General features: G+C 44.2%; 1 protein-coding gene across 1 annotated transcript in view; it reads left to right on the forward strand.

Annotated features, from left to right (window-relative positions):
- lmbrd2a (LMBR1 domain containing 2a) overlaps positions 1 to 18,045 on the forward strand; it is a 30,189-nt gene extending 12,144 nt beyond the window's left edge. Inside the window, exons 9-18 of the mRNA XM_063195694.1 lie at positions 1,278 to 1,461; positions 4,179 to 4,360; positions 4,864 to 4,997; positions 5,342 to 5,447; positions 7,118 to 7,215; positions 8,331 to 8,434; positions 13,275 to 13,321; positions 14,023 to 14,131; positions 14,722 to 14,827; positions 15,570 to 18,045. Of these exons, the coding sequence (XP_063051764.1) occupies positions 1,278 to 1,461; positions 4,179 to 4,360; positions 4,864 to 4,997; positions 5,342 to 5,447; positions 7,118 to 7,215; positions 8,331 to 8,434; positions 13,275 to 13,321; positions 14,023 to 14,131; positions 14,722 to 14,827; positions 15,570 to 15,633 (1,134 nt within the window). The 3' untranslated portion in view covers positions 15,634 to 18,045. The remainder of the gene's footprint in view (positions 1 to 1,277; positions 1,462 to 4,178; positions 4,361 to 4,863; positions 4,998 to 5,341; positions 5,448 to 7,117; positions 7,216 to 8,330; positions 8,435 to 13,274; positions 13,322 to 14,022; positions 14,132 to 14,721; positions 14,828 to 15,569) is intronic.
- The last annotated feature ends 2,010 nt before the right edge of the window (positions 18,046 to 20,055 follow it).

Below are 20,055 nucleotides of genomic sequence, written 5' to 3' on the forward strand. Positions count from 1 at the left end.
GTGGCCTAATCGTTATGGGGTTGGTCTTGTGATTGCAGGCTTTGATTTGCGCCACAACATGGGATTCTAATGATGATATTGAGTTTGTTCCAGCAATAGCGTAGTGTTTATTCCTTCTCTGAAAATACCCTGTGTAACATTTCCGATAACAGCATCAGCTGAGTGTGATGTAATAATGCAGAACACAGAGACTGCGTTTACCCTAAAAAGGAAATTAAGGAAGGGGTTCAGTGGTTATGTTAAAAACAGACATCTAGTCTTCCTAAAAAGTCTGTTTTATGTTGGTGAGTGCAGTCATTTTTAGACTCTATAAGAGGGTATGTCCGTCCGTCTGTCCATCAGACGGTCTGTCCGTCTGAAACACATTCTTAAAATTGTAATTCCCTCTTGTGTCCACAAGGTGGAAGTGCATAGACGTACGCATCTTTGTCTGCCTGTCGGACTTGTCTAAACATTTTAAAACATGGCATAGATGGTACCAATTTTTTTTTTTTAATTTTTTTTTCCATTTTCAAAGCTTTATGCCTCATACACTGTTCATCACAGGGAGCCAGTTCTAAAACACTTGTACAGGTGCAGTGGCAGATGTGTCAGTGACACTTTTGCTGTGTAGCGCGCATGCACACTTTGCCATTCTAATGCATTCAACTGTAAGTAAATTCCGAATAATGCCAAAACATTGGAGGTCAAGAATACTTCACCTCATCGCTTCATTCTACATGTTGGCATTCAGATGAACATTTCTGGATGTCCGACTTGGTGAATATGACAGATGTGAAGTTGGATGCTATATGGCAGATGTACTGTAATGTGCTATGTGGCAGGTGTGATGTTGGATGCTATGCTACATGAGTTCTTTGCTACATACATGTTCTCAGCTCAGTTCTCAGCTCTCAGTTTTCTGTCTGTCCAGGTGATGTATGTGGTACACCGTCCAGTGTTTCCCACAGATTTTTTTGTTAGTCAAGGTGGTGGGGCGTTAAAAGTATGTTTTTTGGTTAAGCAACTTTAGAAATTACAGTCACAACATGAAATCTTTATCTTTCCAGGGGACCTATTCAAGATGGTAGGTGTTTCTTGTCAAGGTGGCTGCCTTAGCAATTTAGTGCTGGGGGAAACCCTAACCATAGCCTAGCTGTAACAGGTGCAGTGGCAAATGTAATGCCGGCTACTATTATTCTCTCCATTTCTCTCCTTCCAGGTGAACCGCACGCAGGTGCAGCAGGCAGATGTAATGTAATGTGGTGCTGTTCTCTCCCATTCCTCTCCCTGTCCAGGTGATCTACGCCGTGCAGCGCCACAACCGAACGCAGGTGCAGTGGCAGATGCTGCTGGAGGAGGCCTTCCACCTGGAGGACGTGGCCAAGAACGAGGCCGGCGCCGTCCGCCATTTCCAGCACAGCTTCACCTCCTCAGAGCCCACCAGCTGGCTCGCCAGAACCCTCTACACACCCACCATCGGTACGTACAGCTGGGCTCTGGTAGTCATTCTTTGGACAGTTGTGTTGCCTCATACCAGTCTACACACCCACCCCCGGTAGGTTCATTGGTAGGCTTCCAGAGAGAGGGAAGGAAAACTAAAGAGGGAGGGAGACAGACGGACAGTGAAAATGAGAGGAAGGAAGAGGGATATAGAATGGCAATGTTTGTGAGAGAGGACCAGCCAAAGACAAAAAGAGAGGAGAGAGACGAAGAGAGAGAGAGAAATAGGGAACGAGGCCAGCGGGCCGTCTGCCAGTTCCAGCACATCTTCCCCTCGTCAGAGCTCCAAGGCTGGCTCACCAGACTCTACACTCACCATTGGTAGGTACAACTTCACCAAGGGTTTTCAACCGGGTATTGTGGTATCCCTAATGAGTATCTAAATAATTTTCTTTTTAAAACTTTTTTTTCTACTTCCCCTTCTGCTTAATATACCTCTGGTTTCTGGTTCCATGATATTCTAGAATGACTCAGCACCTCGGTTACGTTTATGGAGGTGGTGTCTAGGCAATGTCAGTAGTTTACAAATCCCTTTCAGATAACTGGCTTAAAAAGAAGACAATCCGCACACTTCAGGTCTATTTTTGTGCAAAGAAACTTTACTTGACTTGCAAGCTTTCGGTGCTTAGACCTTCATCAGGAAGGACCGAAAGCTTGCAAGTCAAGTAAAGTTTCTTTCCACAAAAATAGACCTGAAGTGTGCGGATTGTCTTCTTTTTATACAGAAATTTCTACTGAATCCTGCACCTTCTAAACAGATGAGCGGTGGCCTATCACAACTTAAGATAACTGGCTTAGTCATCAGTCCCACACACATACTGTGGTGTCCACCCTTTGTCAGATTGACAGATTAAACAAAGCTGGCAAACAAAGTGTCAACTAATCATGTTTCATCATTGTTTGACCATTTCAGGGAGTGTTGGAGTCCATTGAGGTAGCAAGTTTTTCTCCACTTTCCAGTTCGTAGGTTCCTTCTGCCGGTCTCCATTTCACATGACTGATAAGTAATTTGTTTCATCTATTCAGGCTTTTGAGTAGTTTAGTCATTATTGAGGGTACTCTGTAACTTGACAATGTCATCAATTGTCAAAACTCAATTTAATCTGTTAAAGAGACACTCCACTCCTGCCTGGGTGTGGCCTGTGGAACTTGAGCATTGCAATGCATTATGGGGATTGTTGTCACAAATCCACAAGCACTAAAAAGTCATTTTCTGCCTTTTCTCGGCCAAGAAGGCACCAAATTAGAAATGTATGCTACTATTCTAATTAATAAAGACCCACTTTCAATACATATTCATGTCTCCACCGGTGGAATGCTCCTTTAATCGGTCAATTTTTAACTGGATGGATAGATCAAGAGTAGCATTGATACGCCTTTTGTATTGCACCTGGCCTGAGTGATGTGCGATGTGCACACTTGTACCCATCTGCTTACATGGACAGACTTCATTGCATCTAGGAAGGGAAATTAGACGGAAGTGTAAGCATGACATACAGGGACAAGGAAGACGGATCACAGCACAAATAGGAAACATCAGGATGTAATATCCAATAAACGCGAAAAGCAATGCAAATGTAGAACCGGAATGATGGTGTTCTGGGCAAAATGATCGTCGCACACTCGGAACTTCATGCAGTGTGCGACGACCATTCTTTTTCAAGTTGAGTCTAATTGTCTGCGGTACGCACCTCAAACGGTGTGCGTTTACTGAAACCCGAAGAAAGTTCTGGGCAAAATAAAGCATGCACTACTGATTACTCTTGTTGTGTAGAGTGGTATTGGCCGTGTCATTGCTCTATCTGGCCCTGGCCGTCACCCTGATGCTGTTCTCTCTAAAGTTTACCAAACCATGCAATAATGATGTCATCTGGAGTGGTACTGGGAGTGTCGGCTGCACGGCTGGTTCTACTGGTCCCTGGCTGTCATCCAGATGCTGTTCTCATTGCCGCTGTCTAATAATAACCATCCTTTGTGTTATCATTATCATTTGTGTTATATGTAGGTATTTATATATACATTCACTGGCCAATCGATGCATTTGTCAAAAACCGCTCATGACAACCGAGGTATGCATAAGAGAATCCCTGATTACACAGCACATCAAATGTTGAGGCAAATGGGCTACAGCTGCAGAAAACCACATTTGGTGCCTCTCCTGGAAAATGAGGCAACAATTTACACAGGCTCACCATAAACAACACTAGAAGATCGGAAAAATGTTTCCTGGTCTGAAGAGTCTCGATATCTACCGCAACACTCAGGTGGAATGGTCAGAATTTGGCAACAACATGAAAACATGGGTCAACCCTGCATTACATCAACATTTCAGGCTGGGGATATAATGGCATAAGGATATTTTCGTAGCACAATTTTCGCCAATTAGTACCAATTTATCTTTGTTGGACTGCCACAGCCTACCCGAGTATTGTTGTAGACAGTTCAGGCAGTTCTGAAGGCAGAAGAAGGTCCAACCCAGCAATAGAGAGGTGTTCCTAATGAAGTACCCGGTGAGTGTATATTTATTTTGTTGTCATTTACAGTGGTGCTGGGAGTGTCTGTTGTGGCATTGGTTCTACTGGTCCCTGGTTGTCATCCAGATTCTATTCTCATTGCCGCTGTGTAATAATCTTTCTTTGTGTTATTATCATTTGTGTTATATTTGTTTATTTATTGATTGTTTGTTTGTTTTTTAGAGTGGTACTGGGAGTGTCGGATGCGGCGCTGGTTCTACCGGGCCCTGGCGGTGACTCTGATGCTGTTCTCGGTGGCGCTGGTCTGGTCCGAGTGCACCTTCTTCAGCACCAAGCACGTCCTCTCCCTCTTCGCCATCTTCATCCAGCTCGCAGAGAAGGAGTACAACTACTTCTACATAGAGGTACCGTGTGTGTGCGTGCGCGTGTGCGTGTGCGTGCGTGCGTGTGCGTGTGTGTGCTACAATTACGTCTATATTGTATATATTTCAATTACGTCACACGTGTGTGTGTGTGTGTGTGTGTGTGTCTATGACTGTGTGTATGCATGGAATGAAACTACTTTCTTATGTGGTCCTAGTGGCTCAGCTTTGGTGTGTGTGTGTGTGGAGTGTTTTTTGGGGGGTGGTTCAGCCTATGTGTATGTTTTTTACTTAATTTTCTTGTAGATTAATTAAGTATCAGCAGGTGTGTGTGTGTGGTGCACAGGTACTTGTAAGTGAGACGCCTAGTGAGTGTCCATATATTTATGGGGCATGAGTGTAAGCGTGGGAGGCAGTCACGAATCACAAGGCCCTGTATCCCCAGTGCGCCACTGTGCATGTCAGTGTCAGTGAGTCATCTGTTGTGCCCTACCCTGTCCTTGATGAGCCAGCGTGTCATTGCAGTGTCTGCTCTGCTCCACCAGATGGCGTGTTTCGTCACCATATTCTACTTGTGCTACTGCGTCTACTCCACCGTCTTCCGCATCCGAGTCTTCAACTATTACTACCTGGCCCCCCACCACCAGACAGACGCCTACAGCCTGCAGTTCAGTGGCATGTACGTAACCAGGATCAATACTATTTTCAGTATTTTTAGCATCTCATCAGTGGTGCAGTGGTAAGCAATAAATAAATAAAGAAAGAAATAAACTTGTCAGCAATCAGAATTTACGAATCTGGGCCAAGATCCTGCTTCTGTCATTGTACTTACTAACTGTCACTGCAGCTTAGTACACCAGAAGTTGGTCTGGTTAATATATCTTGTTCTAAGGTCATTTATAATATCCATATGATATAATATTCTATGCTTATAATATTTCATTACACATACACACTACAGGGTGATGTTATGTGGTTTACAGTCGGTCCTAAATGACTCCTTGACTTCACTGTATCTCTCAGGTTGTTCTGCCGCCTGACGCCCCCGCTGTGCCTCAACTTCCTGGGCCTGATCCACATGGACTCCACCATCTCTGGCCAGCAGAGGGAGCAGACGGCCTACACCACCGTGAGTACTGCACTATGCCTAGAGCAAGGCAAGCATTACATTACATTACATTACATTTGGCAGACGCTTTATAACCAAAGCGACTTTCAAAACAAAGACATAATCAAGCCAACATCACAAGCAAATACAAAGTGGACTGGAGATATACAGAACAAGTGCAGTTGCAAACAGGGGTTAGTTTTTTGTTAGGTTTTTTTTTTATATAGAGTAAATAACGAGTACACACACACGCAAACTAAACTAAACTAAACTAAACTAAACATCATGTCAGGAGTCTGCCCTGGGGCAAAGCCAGCTCAAGCATTAGTCCAGTAGATACTCTCGAAAGAGGAAGGTCTTAAGTTGTTGGTGAGTACCGTGAGTACTGCACTATGCCTAGAGCAAGGCATACACCACCATGAGTACTGCAGTACGCCTAGAGCAGGGCATATACCACCAAGAGTTGAGTGCCAGACCCATTACATTAGAATTAATAAAGTTTCTCTATCCTACACTTTTCACTGGTGTTGGTACAGTACAGAACACCACTTAGGGCAGGGTCTACACCACTGTGAGTAGAGTACCACACCCCTTCATATCCATTAGAATGAATAAAGTATCTCTACTCTATACTCTCCACCACCACGAGTACAATACAGAACACCACTTAAGGCAGGGCCTACCCAACCATGAGTAGAGTACCACACACTGCTAAGAGCAGGGCCTACACAACCATGAGTAGAGTACCACACACTGCTAAGAGTAGGTCCTACCCAACCATGAGTAGAGTTCTGTAAACTACTAAGAGCAGGGTCCTACCCAACCATGAGTAGTGTACCGTAAACTGCTAAGAGCAGGGTCCTACCCAACCATGAGTAGTGTACCGTAAACTGCTAAGAGCAGGGTCCTACCCAACCATGAGTAGAGTACCGTAAACTGCAAAGAGCAGGGTCCTATACCCAACCATGAGTAGTGTACCGTAAACTGCTAAGAGCAGGGTCCTACCCAACCATGAGTAGTGTACCGTAAACTGCTAAGAGCAGGGTCCTACCCAACCATGAGTAGAGTTCTGTAAACTACTAAGAGCAGGGTCCTACCCAACCATGAGTAGTGTACCGTAAACTGCTAAGAGCAGGGCCTACACCACCATGAGTGCCGCACAGGGAGGGACGCCGTGAAAATGCAGTACCGGTATATCATACACTCCTACGGTACAGGTCTCTGGGCCTTAACCCAATATATTTTGAAAGAGAGTTAGTCGTGAAGACAGTTGAAGGTTAGGGTAAGGGTAAGGGTGAAGGTTAGGTTATAATGACGACCCTGGAGTAGGAATGCTTAACACGATAGACAGCCTAAGTTGATTTGGTTGACGTGTATTGTTTATTGGTTGACATTGGGACGTTAGGATTAAAATCATGAGTGAATAAGACCAACTGTAAGATTCTGTAGCAGTAGGAGTCCCATCCACCCTCTGCTTGTCTCACTGGTGCAACTCGTTTGGCACTAATAAGCAAATGAGCCAAACTAGTTTACCTCTCATTTATTTCTAAGTATAGTAATGCGAACTCTTTGATGTCGGATGCTCAACGTGCCATTCTTGACCTTTAAAGTGTGCGTGTGTGTGTGTATATGCGTGTGCGTGTGTGTATGTGTGTGTGTGTGTGTGTTTGTGTGTGTGTTGCCTTTATTAGATTATGGGTTCCCTGAAGGTGCTTCCGTTCATCGCCAAGGGATTCTACATCTACTACCCCATGCTCATACTGCTCCTCTGCATTGCCACATACTACAGGTAAACACACACACACACTCCCCGCTATTCCCCTTTGCCCACTGCATGCCAATCCATGTTTAAACATTGGGCAATACTGTAGCCAGCTACTGTGGGCGTGAATAAGGGAGGGAAACTAGACCGACAGCAACCAAATCCTGGCATGAAGTATGACAGTGGCTGATAGCTTTTAGACACACAATAAAAATGTGTGTGGGGGCAGCCATGGTGAAATGGTTCGGGTGTTGGACTGTACTCAGTCCCCAACATTACCAATCCCTTCCTCTCTCCACGTTTGAAGTGCCCTTCATCAAGGCACCTATCCGCCACACTGCTCCAGGGACTGTAACCAATACCCTGTAATATCTCTACGTCGCTTTGGGTAAAAGCGTCAGCTAAGTGCAGTGTAATGTTTCTGTTATAACAAGTCCGACAGGCTGACAAAGATGCGTCCCCTTGTTGCTTGTTCAGTAGTACTGTAATGGCAGAAATGCGATGCCCAATTTATCCATTGTTTCCTAGTAGGGATATAACCATCCGGTAGTAGAAGAAAATCACATATGAAGAGAGTAACGCGAAACATTTCGGCCAAGATCGTGTTTTGGCCGATTTAAAGAATGCATTTCAGACGCGCCAACGGACGTACATACCTTCTTATATAGATGCTAGGACGCATTCAAAAATAAAATGGACAAATAAATGATCACATTTATGGTCACATTTATGGTCCCGTCAACAGAAACAAAGTCAACTTTCACCTCTTAATGAATGGGTGGAGTGCATCTCTGTCTGCTGTCATGCTTCGGAAGCAGCCCACTAATCCCACTGCTGCGTTGCCTGGCATCACATTCTAACATTCCATTTCCAAACACAACATTCCGCCCACAAGATGCTTTTATTCAGAGCCACTCACACACGAGCTGTCAAACTCCACTTGACATTGTCACCATTATATGCATGTCACAAACGTCCCACGCCTGTCATAGATTGTGACGTCGGCATGGCCTTTGTTGTTTGTTTTGATGCATCTCTCCCTCTTTCTCTTTTCCCTCCCCCCCACCTCTCTCTCTCTCTCTCTCTCTCTCTCTCTCTCTCTCTCTCTCTCTCTCTCTCTCTCTCTCTCTCTCTCCCTGCAGCCTGGGAACGCGCTGTCTGAACATGTTGGGTTTTCAGCAGTTTATGGGGGAGAGTCACATGACCACAGACCTGGTGGACGAGGGCCGGGAGCTCATCAGGAGAGGTCACTATTTCACATTTCAATATTCACACCACATGTTACATACTGTAGGTACACATTGCATTACATTTACATTGTATGACATTACATTACGTTACACTTATGTAGCTGACGCTTTTATCCAAAGCGACTTATCGTTACTTACAGGTTATTGGTTACAGTCCCGGGAGCAGTGTGGGGATCGGCGTCTTGCTCAAGGGCACTTCAGTCATGGAGTGCGATCCCTATCGCACTCCGATCCCCATTGCAGTCCATGATTGCGGTGCCCTTGAGCAAGTCACCTCAGTCATGGAGTGCGATAGGGATTGAACCTGCCTCTGATCTTGAGACTAGCTCCCTAACCATTAGACCACAGCGACCCCCACATTACATCAGGAGAGTTATGTTGCATTATACCTGATGTTACATTTGAATTGCATTTACTCTGTATAACATGTGCATTTACATGATTACATTGAGTGCGTTTATATGCCGTTCAGTATCCCCGAATATGAGTCTTATACCGGTTATGATCAAATTTGGGATCAGGTGTTTATATGAGTCCTGAGTGTTATACCCCAGTCTTCATTGTTGGCCGTTGTAGAATTTTCTTCAAATGTGTGTAGCCTGGATACCAGCAACAGCGTTCTATGGGAAACCTCGGTATCAGAGATAAGGTGTTTCCATGCGTCAGTATCCCGGCGTCTGGAATAGTCCACCTAGCATATCACGATTTCTCAAAGTCCCGAATTAGGGCTCATCTGAGATACGGAAGTCGGAAAAAAGGTGTTTATACAGTGCCCTCCATAATTATTGGCACCCCTGGTTGAGATGTGTTTTTTAGCTTCCAATTATTTTTTTTTTTTTCTAAATAATATGGGACCTTAATGGAAAAAAAGAGAAAAATCCAACCTTCAATACAAGTGCATTTATTCAGTGGGGAAAAAATCCCACATAAAGAAATAATTATTTTACATCAAATAATGTGTGTCACAATTATTAGCACCCCTGGTGTTAATATTTTGTACAACCCCCTTTTGCCAACAAAACAGCACCTAATCTTCTCCTATAATGTTTCACAAGATGGGAAAAGACAGAAAGAGGGATCTTCAGCCATTCCTCTTTGCAGAATCTCTCTAAATCATCCAGAGACCTGGGTCCTCTCCTCTGTACTCTCCTCTTCAGCTCACCCCACAGGTTCTCAATGGGGTTGAGGTCAGGGGACTGAGATGGCCATGGGAGGAGCTTGATTTTGTGTCTGGTGAACCATTTCTGTGTAGATTTGGCCATATGTTTAGGGTCATTGTCTTGCTGAAAGACCCAGTGACGACCCAGCTTCAGCTTTCGGGCAGAGGGCAACAGATTTTGATTTAAAATGTCCTGGTATTTCAAAGCATTCATGATGCCATGCACCCTAACAAGGTTCCCAGGGCCTTTGGAAGCGAAACAGCCCCACAGCATCACTGACCCACCCCCATACTTCACAGTGGGTATGAGGTGCTTTTCAGCATGCGCATCTTTCGTGGTACGCCAGACCCACTTAGAGTGTTTGTTGCCAAAAAGCTCAATCTTGGTCTCATCTGACCAAAGCACACGGTCCCAGTTGAAGCCCCAATACCGCTTGGCGAACTCCAGACGCTTGCGTTTATGATTGTGAGTGAGGAAAGGTTTTCTCCGTGCATGCCTCCCAAACAGCTTGTTGGCGTGTAGACAGCGCCTGATGGTTGATTTGGAGACTTTGTGACCCCAGGATGCTACCATTTGTTGTAATTCTGTAACAGTGAGCTTTGGAGATCTTTTGATTTCTCTTACCATCCTCCTCACTGTGCGTGGTGGCAAAATAAACTTGGGTCCTCGTCCAGGCTTGTTTACCACTGTTCCAGTTGTTTTGAACTTCTTAATTATTCCTCTCACAGTGGATATGGGCAGCTGCAGTTGAGTGGCAATCTTCTTGTAGCCTCTGCCTGACCTGTGAAGGTCGACGCACATCTGCCTCACTTGTATGCTGTGTTCCTTTGTCTTTCCCATGTTTAAGAGTGGATAAGAGAAATGGCCTCAGTGTCACGTCATATTTATACCCCAGGGAAACAGGAAGTGATGAATTACTAATTAAATGTTCCTACATACTCTGTTAAACTTTGTAAACTACTGTAGAAATGACAGAAATGCTTCAATTATATTTATTTCCTGGGAATTGTTAAGGGTGCCAATAATTGTGGAACAGGTGATTTAATGAAAAATAATTATTTTTTAGTCAGGGATTTTTTTTCTTTTCTTACAATTCATTTGAGTTGAAGGCTACATTTTCCTACAATTTTCAGTGTGACAGTATTCTTCTGCAATAAACACTGAATTTATTTTAAGGCTTTTAACACATCTCAACCAGGGGTGCCAATAATTATGGAGGGCACTGTATGTTCAACCACAAATTTGGGATACTTAATATCCCGATCATATTCGGGATGCTAAACTGAATATTAATACACTTATTAACATTACTTCACATTGCATCATTCTTCCATACACCTATGTCTAAAGTGACCTGGACAAGGTGACCTCATCTTCTCATTGGCCCCCATGCTGTCCTCATGCTGGGAGCTCTGCATTCGTTCAGGCTGTAATCAGTAGTGGTCCATCAGCCTATTCATTTTTACTGTATCTGTCAGGTCTTGCACTGTGAGGTCTCTTCCTGTGGGGACTCTAAATTGGGGGTTACTAATCGTGACCAGTCAATCACAATGATTTAATGACTCATGAATCACATGGTTGGTGATCTCAGATTTCATTTTATTTCGTGAGATCTCCTACTCCTCCTACTCCTCCTCCTTGCTTAATTAAGGGCTGATTATTTGACCATGATCATCATCATGCTCAGCTCAATGCTCAATCAATCACTGCTCAGCTCAGCCTTGGCCTCCGTGCAGTGACTCATGCAGTGAGTCACCTGCTGGATGAGGACAGAGCTGATCAGGGGTGCATTTCTCGAAACCATAGTTGCTAACTTCATTAGCTACTTTGTTGTCTCTTTTTATTTACACAGACGCGTTTCGGCGCTCTGCCTTCCTCAGTGTGCACACTGAGGAAGGCAGAGCGCCGAAACGCGTCTGTGTAAATAAAAAGAAACCTATGCATGGTGCGACCTTTTTTCATTTTTCAGTCTTACAATATTTTGGTCAGCACCCTTAAAAGGAAGAAAAAAACTGTTGGGTGACGCCTGCTCCAACCCTTATGAACTACTTTGTTGTTTGCAATGCAATTTCCCATAGGCAACTTGCTAACTGGCTAACAACTTCGCTATTGAGAAATACTACCCAGGGCTGAGTTTCTCAAAACCAAAGTTGCTTACTACATTAGCTACTTCGTTGCTTTCAATGCATTTTCCCATTGGCAACTACCGAAGTTGCTAACAGGCTAACAACTTCCCTTTTGAGGAACTCACCCCAGGAGAGCTGAGCTCAACAGCACTACAGAGTTGTATAGTAGAAGCACTCTTACACATGTAATTACATAGTGGTATGATCTTGCATGGTTTAACCTTTTGTAATATCATACTATGAATATTGTAATTCTGTAAGAGTACTTCTACTTTTACTTTGTACAACTATGAACATTGCATTGTCACTCCTACTCTACCTTGCTTTGCATTAGCTGAAATACAGCATAGCATCTTCTTAATCACTACATTTGTAGCCCCTATGTGCAGATGGGCCCATTGGCAGGCTGAAAAGACTCAACTACTGTACTGTATCATAACATTGCTATGACATTACGGATAGCCTGAAGTAACAGATTAAGACTTGGTGACAGTATGGTTATAGCTTGAGAATGATATTTTTTGATATTTTTGATATTTTTTTTTGGGGGGGGGTGTATTTGGACAGGACAATGAAGGAATGACAGGAAAGTGAGTGGAGGAGAGAGAGATGGGTAGGGAAATGACCACCTGGACTTGAACCCTGCTCCGCCTAGGCAATCTGGCTGCACATGGTCCGGGTACCTTAGCCCAGTGCGCCACAGCGCCCCCTTCTTATTCACAATCCAAGGATCTAATCCACTAATTTGTAGGATATTTAAAGAAGTTAATTTGCACGCCTACCCTCTATGCGGTGTCAGAGTAACATTAATCCTGGTAGCATTTCTTCACAGAAGAATACACAGTTCGATGTCAGATGGTGCACTAGCTGAGACTTGCCAGCCTATGAGTGTCGACCTGGCTCAAGCCAGATGGCAAATGGGGGGTTTCCCCCTACAGACTGTGGGGCGGCAGAAGATCCAGTTGCCCAACAGTGAGTCATTCACAGTAGCCATCTACTGACCAGAATTGTTCATTAGCCTCGAAAAATGGTAGTGTCACACTGACCCCATTTTTGGCTTACCTATTATATGTCATCATGTCATTTCCAAATCCTACAAAGCCTTCTGAACCCAGCATTCTTTTTAATTTAGTAAATGATGTAACCGTTAGGTCTAGTTCTAGCAGTTTCTGAACTGAAGATGTGGCTTAGACCAAGAGATTTAGCTGGTCAAGTAAATGAAATGAACAAACCTGAAAATACAGCCATGCAGAAACTTTCTGGAATAAGTCATGTGAAGAGCGGCCAAAAAAAATGTTCTTTTCATACACTGTTAATGTGCAGCCAAATTGCAGTGTAACCTAAGCCATGGGAATCTGGCCGGCTGTCTGGCAGGCTGGCCTTTAATTAACATCCGCATTATTTATTTCCGCGCTATTCACGTGTAGTTGGATACGTACTCTCTCTCTCTCTCTCTCTCTCTCTCTCTCTCTCTCTCTCTCTCTCTCTCTCTCTCTCTCTCTCTCTCTCTCTCTCTCTCTCTCTGATGTGCTGTGTGCTTCTGCTTACAGAGAAGAGGAAGAGACAGAGGACTGAAGATGGAGAGAATCGCAGAAGGGTATGTGTTTATGCTCGAGAAACTTGCGTTTCTAGAACCGATGGAATTGGGCAGAACCCCTAAAGTGTATGGGTGTGTTAGAACCTTTTGAACATTGGAATGGGCAGAACCAGAGAGCAGTGAGTGTTCCAGGACGTAGATGGGTGGGCCGCTTCAGTCATCTACCCCCAAAAGTATCTATGATAAACCCGCTGTAGATATCTCAGATGGTCATAGACCTGATAATAAAAAAGTGAAAGTGAAAGCACAATTGGGGAACTCCAACTCCTATTGTCATTGTGACACAGCACTCCATCCACAGCACACAAGTGTTCACTGCACATAATGAAATTGCATTTATGCCTCACCCGTGCAAGGGGGCAGCCATCAATGGCTCCCCAAGGGAGCAGTTTGGCGGGACATCACCATGCTCAGGGTACCTCAGTCATGGAGGAGGATGGGGGAGAGCACTGGTTAATTACTCCCCCCACCAACCTGGCGGGTCGGGAGTCGGTTTACAAGTTTGACACCCTAACCGCTTACCCATGACTCTCCTAGCAGTTCTAATAGAGGAACCTGCAACTTGTGATGGTTATAAAATCCAGCTTGAAGAAGCGCCTCTTAAAATTTGTTGAAATGAATCAAGTTTGCGTCCAAACCAACTTTATAGAACACCGTCAGGATGAAATTATTTTCATGTATTATTTTTTTCTTTCTTCTAGGAATGGCGGGAACGCTATGGGGACCCACGGGAGAGAACTGCTGGGCGTAATAGGAACACCTACAACGAACTGAAGGAGAACAACGAGGCAGTGATGAACAGCAGTGCATGTGAGTGATGTGGGCCTGTGACTTGAACGTCAGTCTGCCTTTTTTGTATTTTTCTGGGCTTTTTCTGCCTTTATTATGATAGGATAGTGAAGTTGTGACAAGAAATGAGTGGGGAGTGAGAGACGGGGGGGGTTCGGCAAATGACCTCGGTCCGGAATCGAACCCGGGTCGCCGATGTAGCAGTCGAGCGCCCACTTGAGCCACGGGCCAGACTTGAGACAGGCTTGAGACAGACTTGAGCCACTTGAGTTGACTTGTCAATATTAGGAATGACTTTTGCCTTGACTTATACGCTGTTGAATTGAGACTTGGCGCTTTCAGAGGCAGATGTTTTACAGATGGTGGACATGTGTTTTCCAGGGGATGTACTCTTTAACACAAGGTCAAGCCAAATTATTTCAAGTTAAGCGTGGACAGAAACAAGGGGTCTCATACCTCTCGCTACCTCCTACTCCTTCTCTTTGTCCTCCTTGTCCTTCTCCTCTTCCTTGCCATCTTCCTCCTCCTCTTCCTCATCTTCCTCACCATCCACTTCCTCCTCCTCCTTCTCCTCTTCCTCCTCCTCCTCCTCCTCCTGCTCCTCCTCCTAGATGCTCCAGTGTCCAGGAGGGACCGTAGTGACCAGACTGAGTTGCTGCAGGACGTGGAGCCGCTGGACTTCAACGCAGAGGAGCCGGCGGACACCGAGGAGCGCAGGTCAGCAGCTCACCTCTTTATGATGCGATATAATGTCATGAAATACAAACACAGTTTTCACTGACGAGCACAGGTCAGCACATCATCATTTTATGATGCGATTATAACACCATGAAATACACAGTTTTCACTGAGGAGCGCAGGTGAACAGTTCACCATTATGACGCAATTATAATGTCATGAAATACAAACACAGTTTTCACTCAGGAGCGCACGTGAGCACATCATCATTTTATGATGCGATATAATGTCATGAAAATACAAACACAGTTTTCACTGCGGAGCACAGGCGAGCAGGCCACACCACTGACGTCATACACTATGAGCTGGTCTATATGTCACATGTTTGTTGTGACATCATGATGAGGCAGCGGACTCTGGGGACAGCAGGCACAGTAGCAGGCCACACTCTACGGAGGACATAAACATGTCACTCACTGGCCAGCTCATTATGTGACAATGACCACGCTAGCTTATCGAACAAATGAAGTCATCGAATGAAGTCATTCTTTTGCCAGTTTATAATCACTACTGTGACTTAAATATCACACTGCTTAAAGGAATTACTGACCAAAAGTCATCAAATACATAGTTGTACAGAAATACTGCACTAGTACTGTACAATATGCATGCACAGATAGACATACGCACAAGCTAAGTGTTGTGTAATATGTAGCAGCATAAGATCACTGGATCGTGTCTATATTTTTTGCTAATATGTTTTTATTATTATTTATTTAAGGTACACTGGAGGTCGCTACCTGTCCACGTCATTGTCTCGTGGACGTATATTTGATGACGTCTGAGTGAAGAGGATATTTTATTACAAAGACTGTGGGACTATCCTCCCCTTACACCCCCAAACTTACCCTCTAAGGACAACGAAGGACAATGCAGCCGACTTGTCATGTGGATGTCACCAGCTCCATTGGCCCCTGAAGAAGCCTTTCCCTTCTGGCCTGTTTGGCTTTGTCCTCCATGATTTTCCTTTCGGTTATTTATTTTGTTCATGCTTGCTGAGTTGTGTACCATGTTTTGTCTTTTGTTTTGTTTTTTACCTGCCATGGACATTGGAATTAAAAAGGGTTGGCGATACTTCTCTCTCTACTAAATGGATAAAACCTCACTGGAAACTGGAAGAACGAGAAGGGAACAAGCTTTCCAAAGATATGATAGACATTCATTTGATGCAAAGGGATCATGACTTGTGGGAATGGATGGCTTCAACCATAACGTCAGAAAAACGTCCCAAATCATTGTGATATTGTTTCTGTTTGTATATTACAAATGTAATGTCATTAAGAGCCTCTGGTTAAAAAAGGAAGACATGAAAATGAAATGAAATGAAATGACATTATGGCTGGTGATGGATTAAAGTGGTCCACTATCCTGTGTAGAGTTGACTAGGCGTAGTTAGCCAGGCTTTTGGTTAGACTGATCTCTTGACCAAGTGTTGTAGAGCTGATCTAATGACATAGTGGTCATTATCAGATTAAGAACAACAGTTGCCTCTTTGTAAATAGTCCCTTCAGGTTCTGTTAGTATTTCTTTTTCTAATCAACATGTTCTTAAAAAAATATTTTCCTATTTTACAACAAATTGCCCCCCAGTTCCCATGAGCCTTTTTGTGCTGCACATTTGCAGCCTTGCAGGAGAGAACCAACCAGTCAGCCATCGTTGACCCCCACCCCACCCCACTAGCCTCCATCCTCAGTCTGGGACCCCAGGACCCCACCACACCCCACTGTCGTCTTTCCTGACTCTGACCCCCCACCCCGGTGTTGTGGTGTAGCCTGCCCCCCCCCTGCTGTGGCGTTGTAGTGTGGCCCGGACCCCTCTGTGGCGGTGTTGTTGTGTGGCTTGACCCCCCGTGGCGGTGTTGTTGTGTGGCCTGTTCCCGTTGCCACAGGCCCCTTTCCAGACTCACAATAGAGGCCACGTGACCTTTCACCTCAGGGACGGCCAGCTGAAGCCCAAATAAAGGGGTCGACCTTCTCTCTAGGCCGTCTAGATCCAACATCCTTACAGCCCTCCCCCCTGAGCCACTCCAGCTTCCTCTCCTGCCTGCTGGCTTCCTGCTAGAGATAGACTCTGACGGTTATCGCTGTCCACTGGCCAGCAGCTACATGGCTGTGGAAGTAGGTGAGTATTCTGTCTGCCCTACTAAGCAAGGCTGAACTGGTGGAGAAATAGGACCTGGGCACTTTTGGCTAAAGGGGCCCCCTCATAATTAGCAGTGCAGAACTGACTCACCGGTGGGTCCCGCACCCTCGTGGGCCCCTGTTGTCAGAAATGTTAAAAAATGTACTGTTCTGAAAATAGGGTCCCACGAGGGAAATGCCTGCTGTGCCAGATGGCCAGTCCAGTCATGCTACTAAGGCAAAGTAGTGACTATATGAACTCTGAAAATAGGAAGATGTTCTTCGAAGGTGTCATAATGCCCAATCAAATGTTGATATGAAAGTGTGATGCTTTCTTGATACAGTAAGATGCAGATTTTTCTTTCAAGGCAAAAGAGGGATTATTGAGTCCATTTCCAGTCTAAACTAAGTTTTGACCAAATATTGTATACTGCCTTTACTGCAGGACAGTATTGTCAATTGGTGAACAGAACGACTATACTGACATACTGTATGTATCTGATCCCAGAACAGTGAAATATGGCAAAGTGACGTTGGGTTTGGCTTTGTCTATGAGGGGACTGCCAGTGCCTTGCAAATTAGTGGCAGAATGGATGTAAAGAAACACTGGTCTAGTTTAGTGATTGGCCAGGCTATTTTTGAAAACAACTGTTCCTTTCATATATCCTACATTGTGTTTTTTTATTAACTTCCATGGCTTTTTTCGAATATTTCTTTGTTTTTGACTTGGTTTTGGATTTCTTTCTCCCTTTTCGTGGGTGTTCTGTGCAAATCAAGGATGCTGTGTGCCGTGTGTGTTTTTGTGTGTCAGTGTGTGTGAATGGTTGACTGATTTATGTATTTATGAATTTCTGAATTTTTAACTACCCGATCATGTCATGTGACACTTGTTCATTATTTATTCCCATCCTTTAAATACCTCAAGTAAAAAAAAAAAATCAAACTATTTCTGTGTGTGTGCTCTGTAACCTGTGTGGAATATCATTCACCTCAACGCAAGCTTTTGTTCAAAGCAAAAAAATGTTGGTCAGCACTTTTTTGCCATGCAGACTTCAAGCATACAACCAGACTTTTTTTTGGAGGCGAATTGACTGAAAAGAGAAGTAATTCATTTGAAACTCCTCCTGCGTAACTTTGGCCTTTTTACTAGTTTTGCCCTTCATTGATTTTTACTGTTCCGTTTTGCTCTCCCAAACGAGCCTGTGCAGAAAACTTCTCAAGGCGGTGCAAAGAAATTGCAGGCTTGTCTTGGTTGGGAAAATACAGATGGACACACTCTGAAAGTCTTCAAGCAGCACCAGTCAGGATGATTTGAGTGTAGTATTCCACTGTAGTTCCACTCAGCAGATGCTAAACTGTATATCCAAAGCAGCTTATAATTACTTTACACAGTCCCTGGAGGAATGTCATCACGTGTGCACTTCAGCTCACCTCTATACAGCACTTGCATTGAAACGAGCGTTGCCAGTTTAAATTGTGCTTTATGAATTCATGGACATGCTGTACTCGCTGCCTTTTGAACATTGGTTGACAATTTGGCACTGCAGTGGACCCTGCTTGGGTTACTTAATTATTTACTACTTTGTTAATTACTACTATTTACTGTGATGGGCAGGCATGGCCTACTGGTTAAGGAGATGGACTTAAGATCAGAGGGCTGCAAGTTCGAATCCCACCCTTCCACCCCCTACTGCACTCTTACTTAGACTTAGACAGAGGCTGTGTCTCAAATGCCGCACTTGTGCACTTCAGGCACTGTTTTTCAGTGCCTAGGGCGCTCACGCAAAAAAATTCAGTTGAGCCAGTGCACTGAAAGTGCCAGGATGATCCCCTAACATAGGCGGAAAAATGCAGTGCTTTAATGATGGACACTGCACGCACTAAACAGTGGCCATATTGACAATGACACGGAGGAAATGTGGCATTCCGTTCAGTAGAAGAGTTTGGTCAACAGTCTTTTAATTCTGTAAGTAATGTTGATTGGACACCAACCTTTTCATGCCAACCTAAGTATTGTATGTGTGATTGTTGTCCTTTGGGGTGAAGGACATGGAAATACAAGCACCAGGCGGTGTGCATTGTAAACAGTAGCCAACTCATATTTTGGCGAGCTAATGCCATGCTCATCCGTCACTTCCAGCAAGGGCACAGTGCATAGTGCTCAAATTTTTCCAGTACACTATGCACTAAAGACCTCAGTGCACTGTGTACACTGTGCACTGACTGTCAGTGCACTGACAAAAGTGCGTCATTTGAGACATAGCCTTAGACTTCTTTATTGTCCATTAAACTTACATAAAATTGAAAATTTGCTTTGGTGGTGGCATAAGGACACACAAAATTAAGAGACTATTCAATTTACCATATGACTTACTGCCAGAGCAGCACACAGCTTCCTATGCTGAAATACGAAGCACAGTGTTACTGTATAACATTTTCAAATTAGAATACTACTGCTAAAATACTATTGAGGAGCACATAGAACTTATCTACTCTCTGTTATTATAACCAGTTATTTGTTAACAGCCACAGCTCATGGTACAAATGACCAAGGCACCTATCCCCACACTGCTCCAGGGACTGTAATCAATACTTTGCAAGAAAGTGTAAGTAGCTTTGGATAAAAGTGTTTGTGAAGTGTAATGTAATGCAATACTACTACTACTTACTTATTTTGTTCCCACTTGTAAGAGTTCCAGTTGTCCCCAAATTCTTACACTATATTGCCAAAAGTAGACCTATTTGTTAACCTGCCCTGACTCACGCATGACCTTAAGTGCCATCCCATTCTTAACCCATAGGGTTCAATATGATGTCAGCCTTTTGCAACTAATACAGCCTCAACTCTTTTTGGAAGGCTGTCCACAAGATTGAGGAGTGATTGTAAATGATTTTTTGACCAAAAGATTTTTCTTCCAAAAGTGCATTGGTGAGGTCACACTGATTTTTGTCGAAGGTAGTTGCTGCCACCGGTCTCTATGGTAGCGGAGATGTGTTCTCTGGAGTGATGAATCCTCACTTCCATGTGGCTATCTGATGGATGAGTCTGGATTTTAAGGTTGCCAGCAGTGCGGGACATTTTGGACT

This window comes from Engraulis encrasicolus, chromosome 3 (genome assembly GCF_034702125.1).
Source record: "Engraulis encrasicolus isolate BLACKSEA-1 chromosome 3, IST_EnEncr_1.0, whole genome shotgun sequence".
NCBI classification, from domain to species: Eukaryota; Metazoa; Chordata; class Actinopteri; order Clupeiformes; family Engraulidae; genus Engraulis; species Engraulis encrasicolus.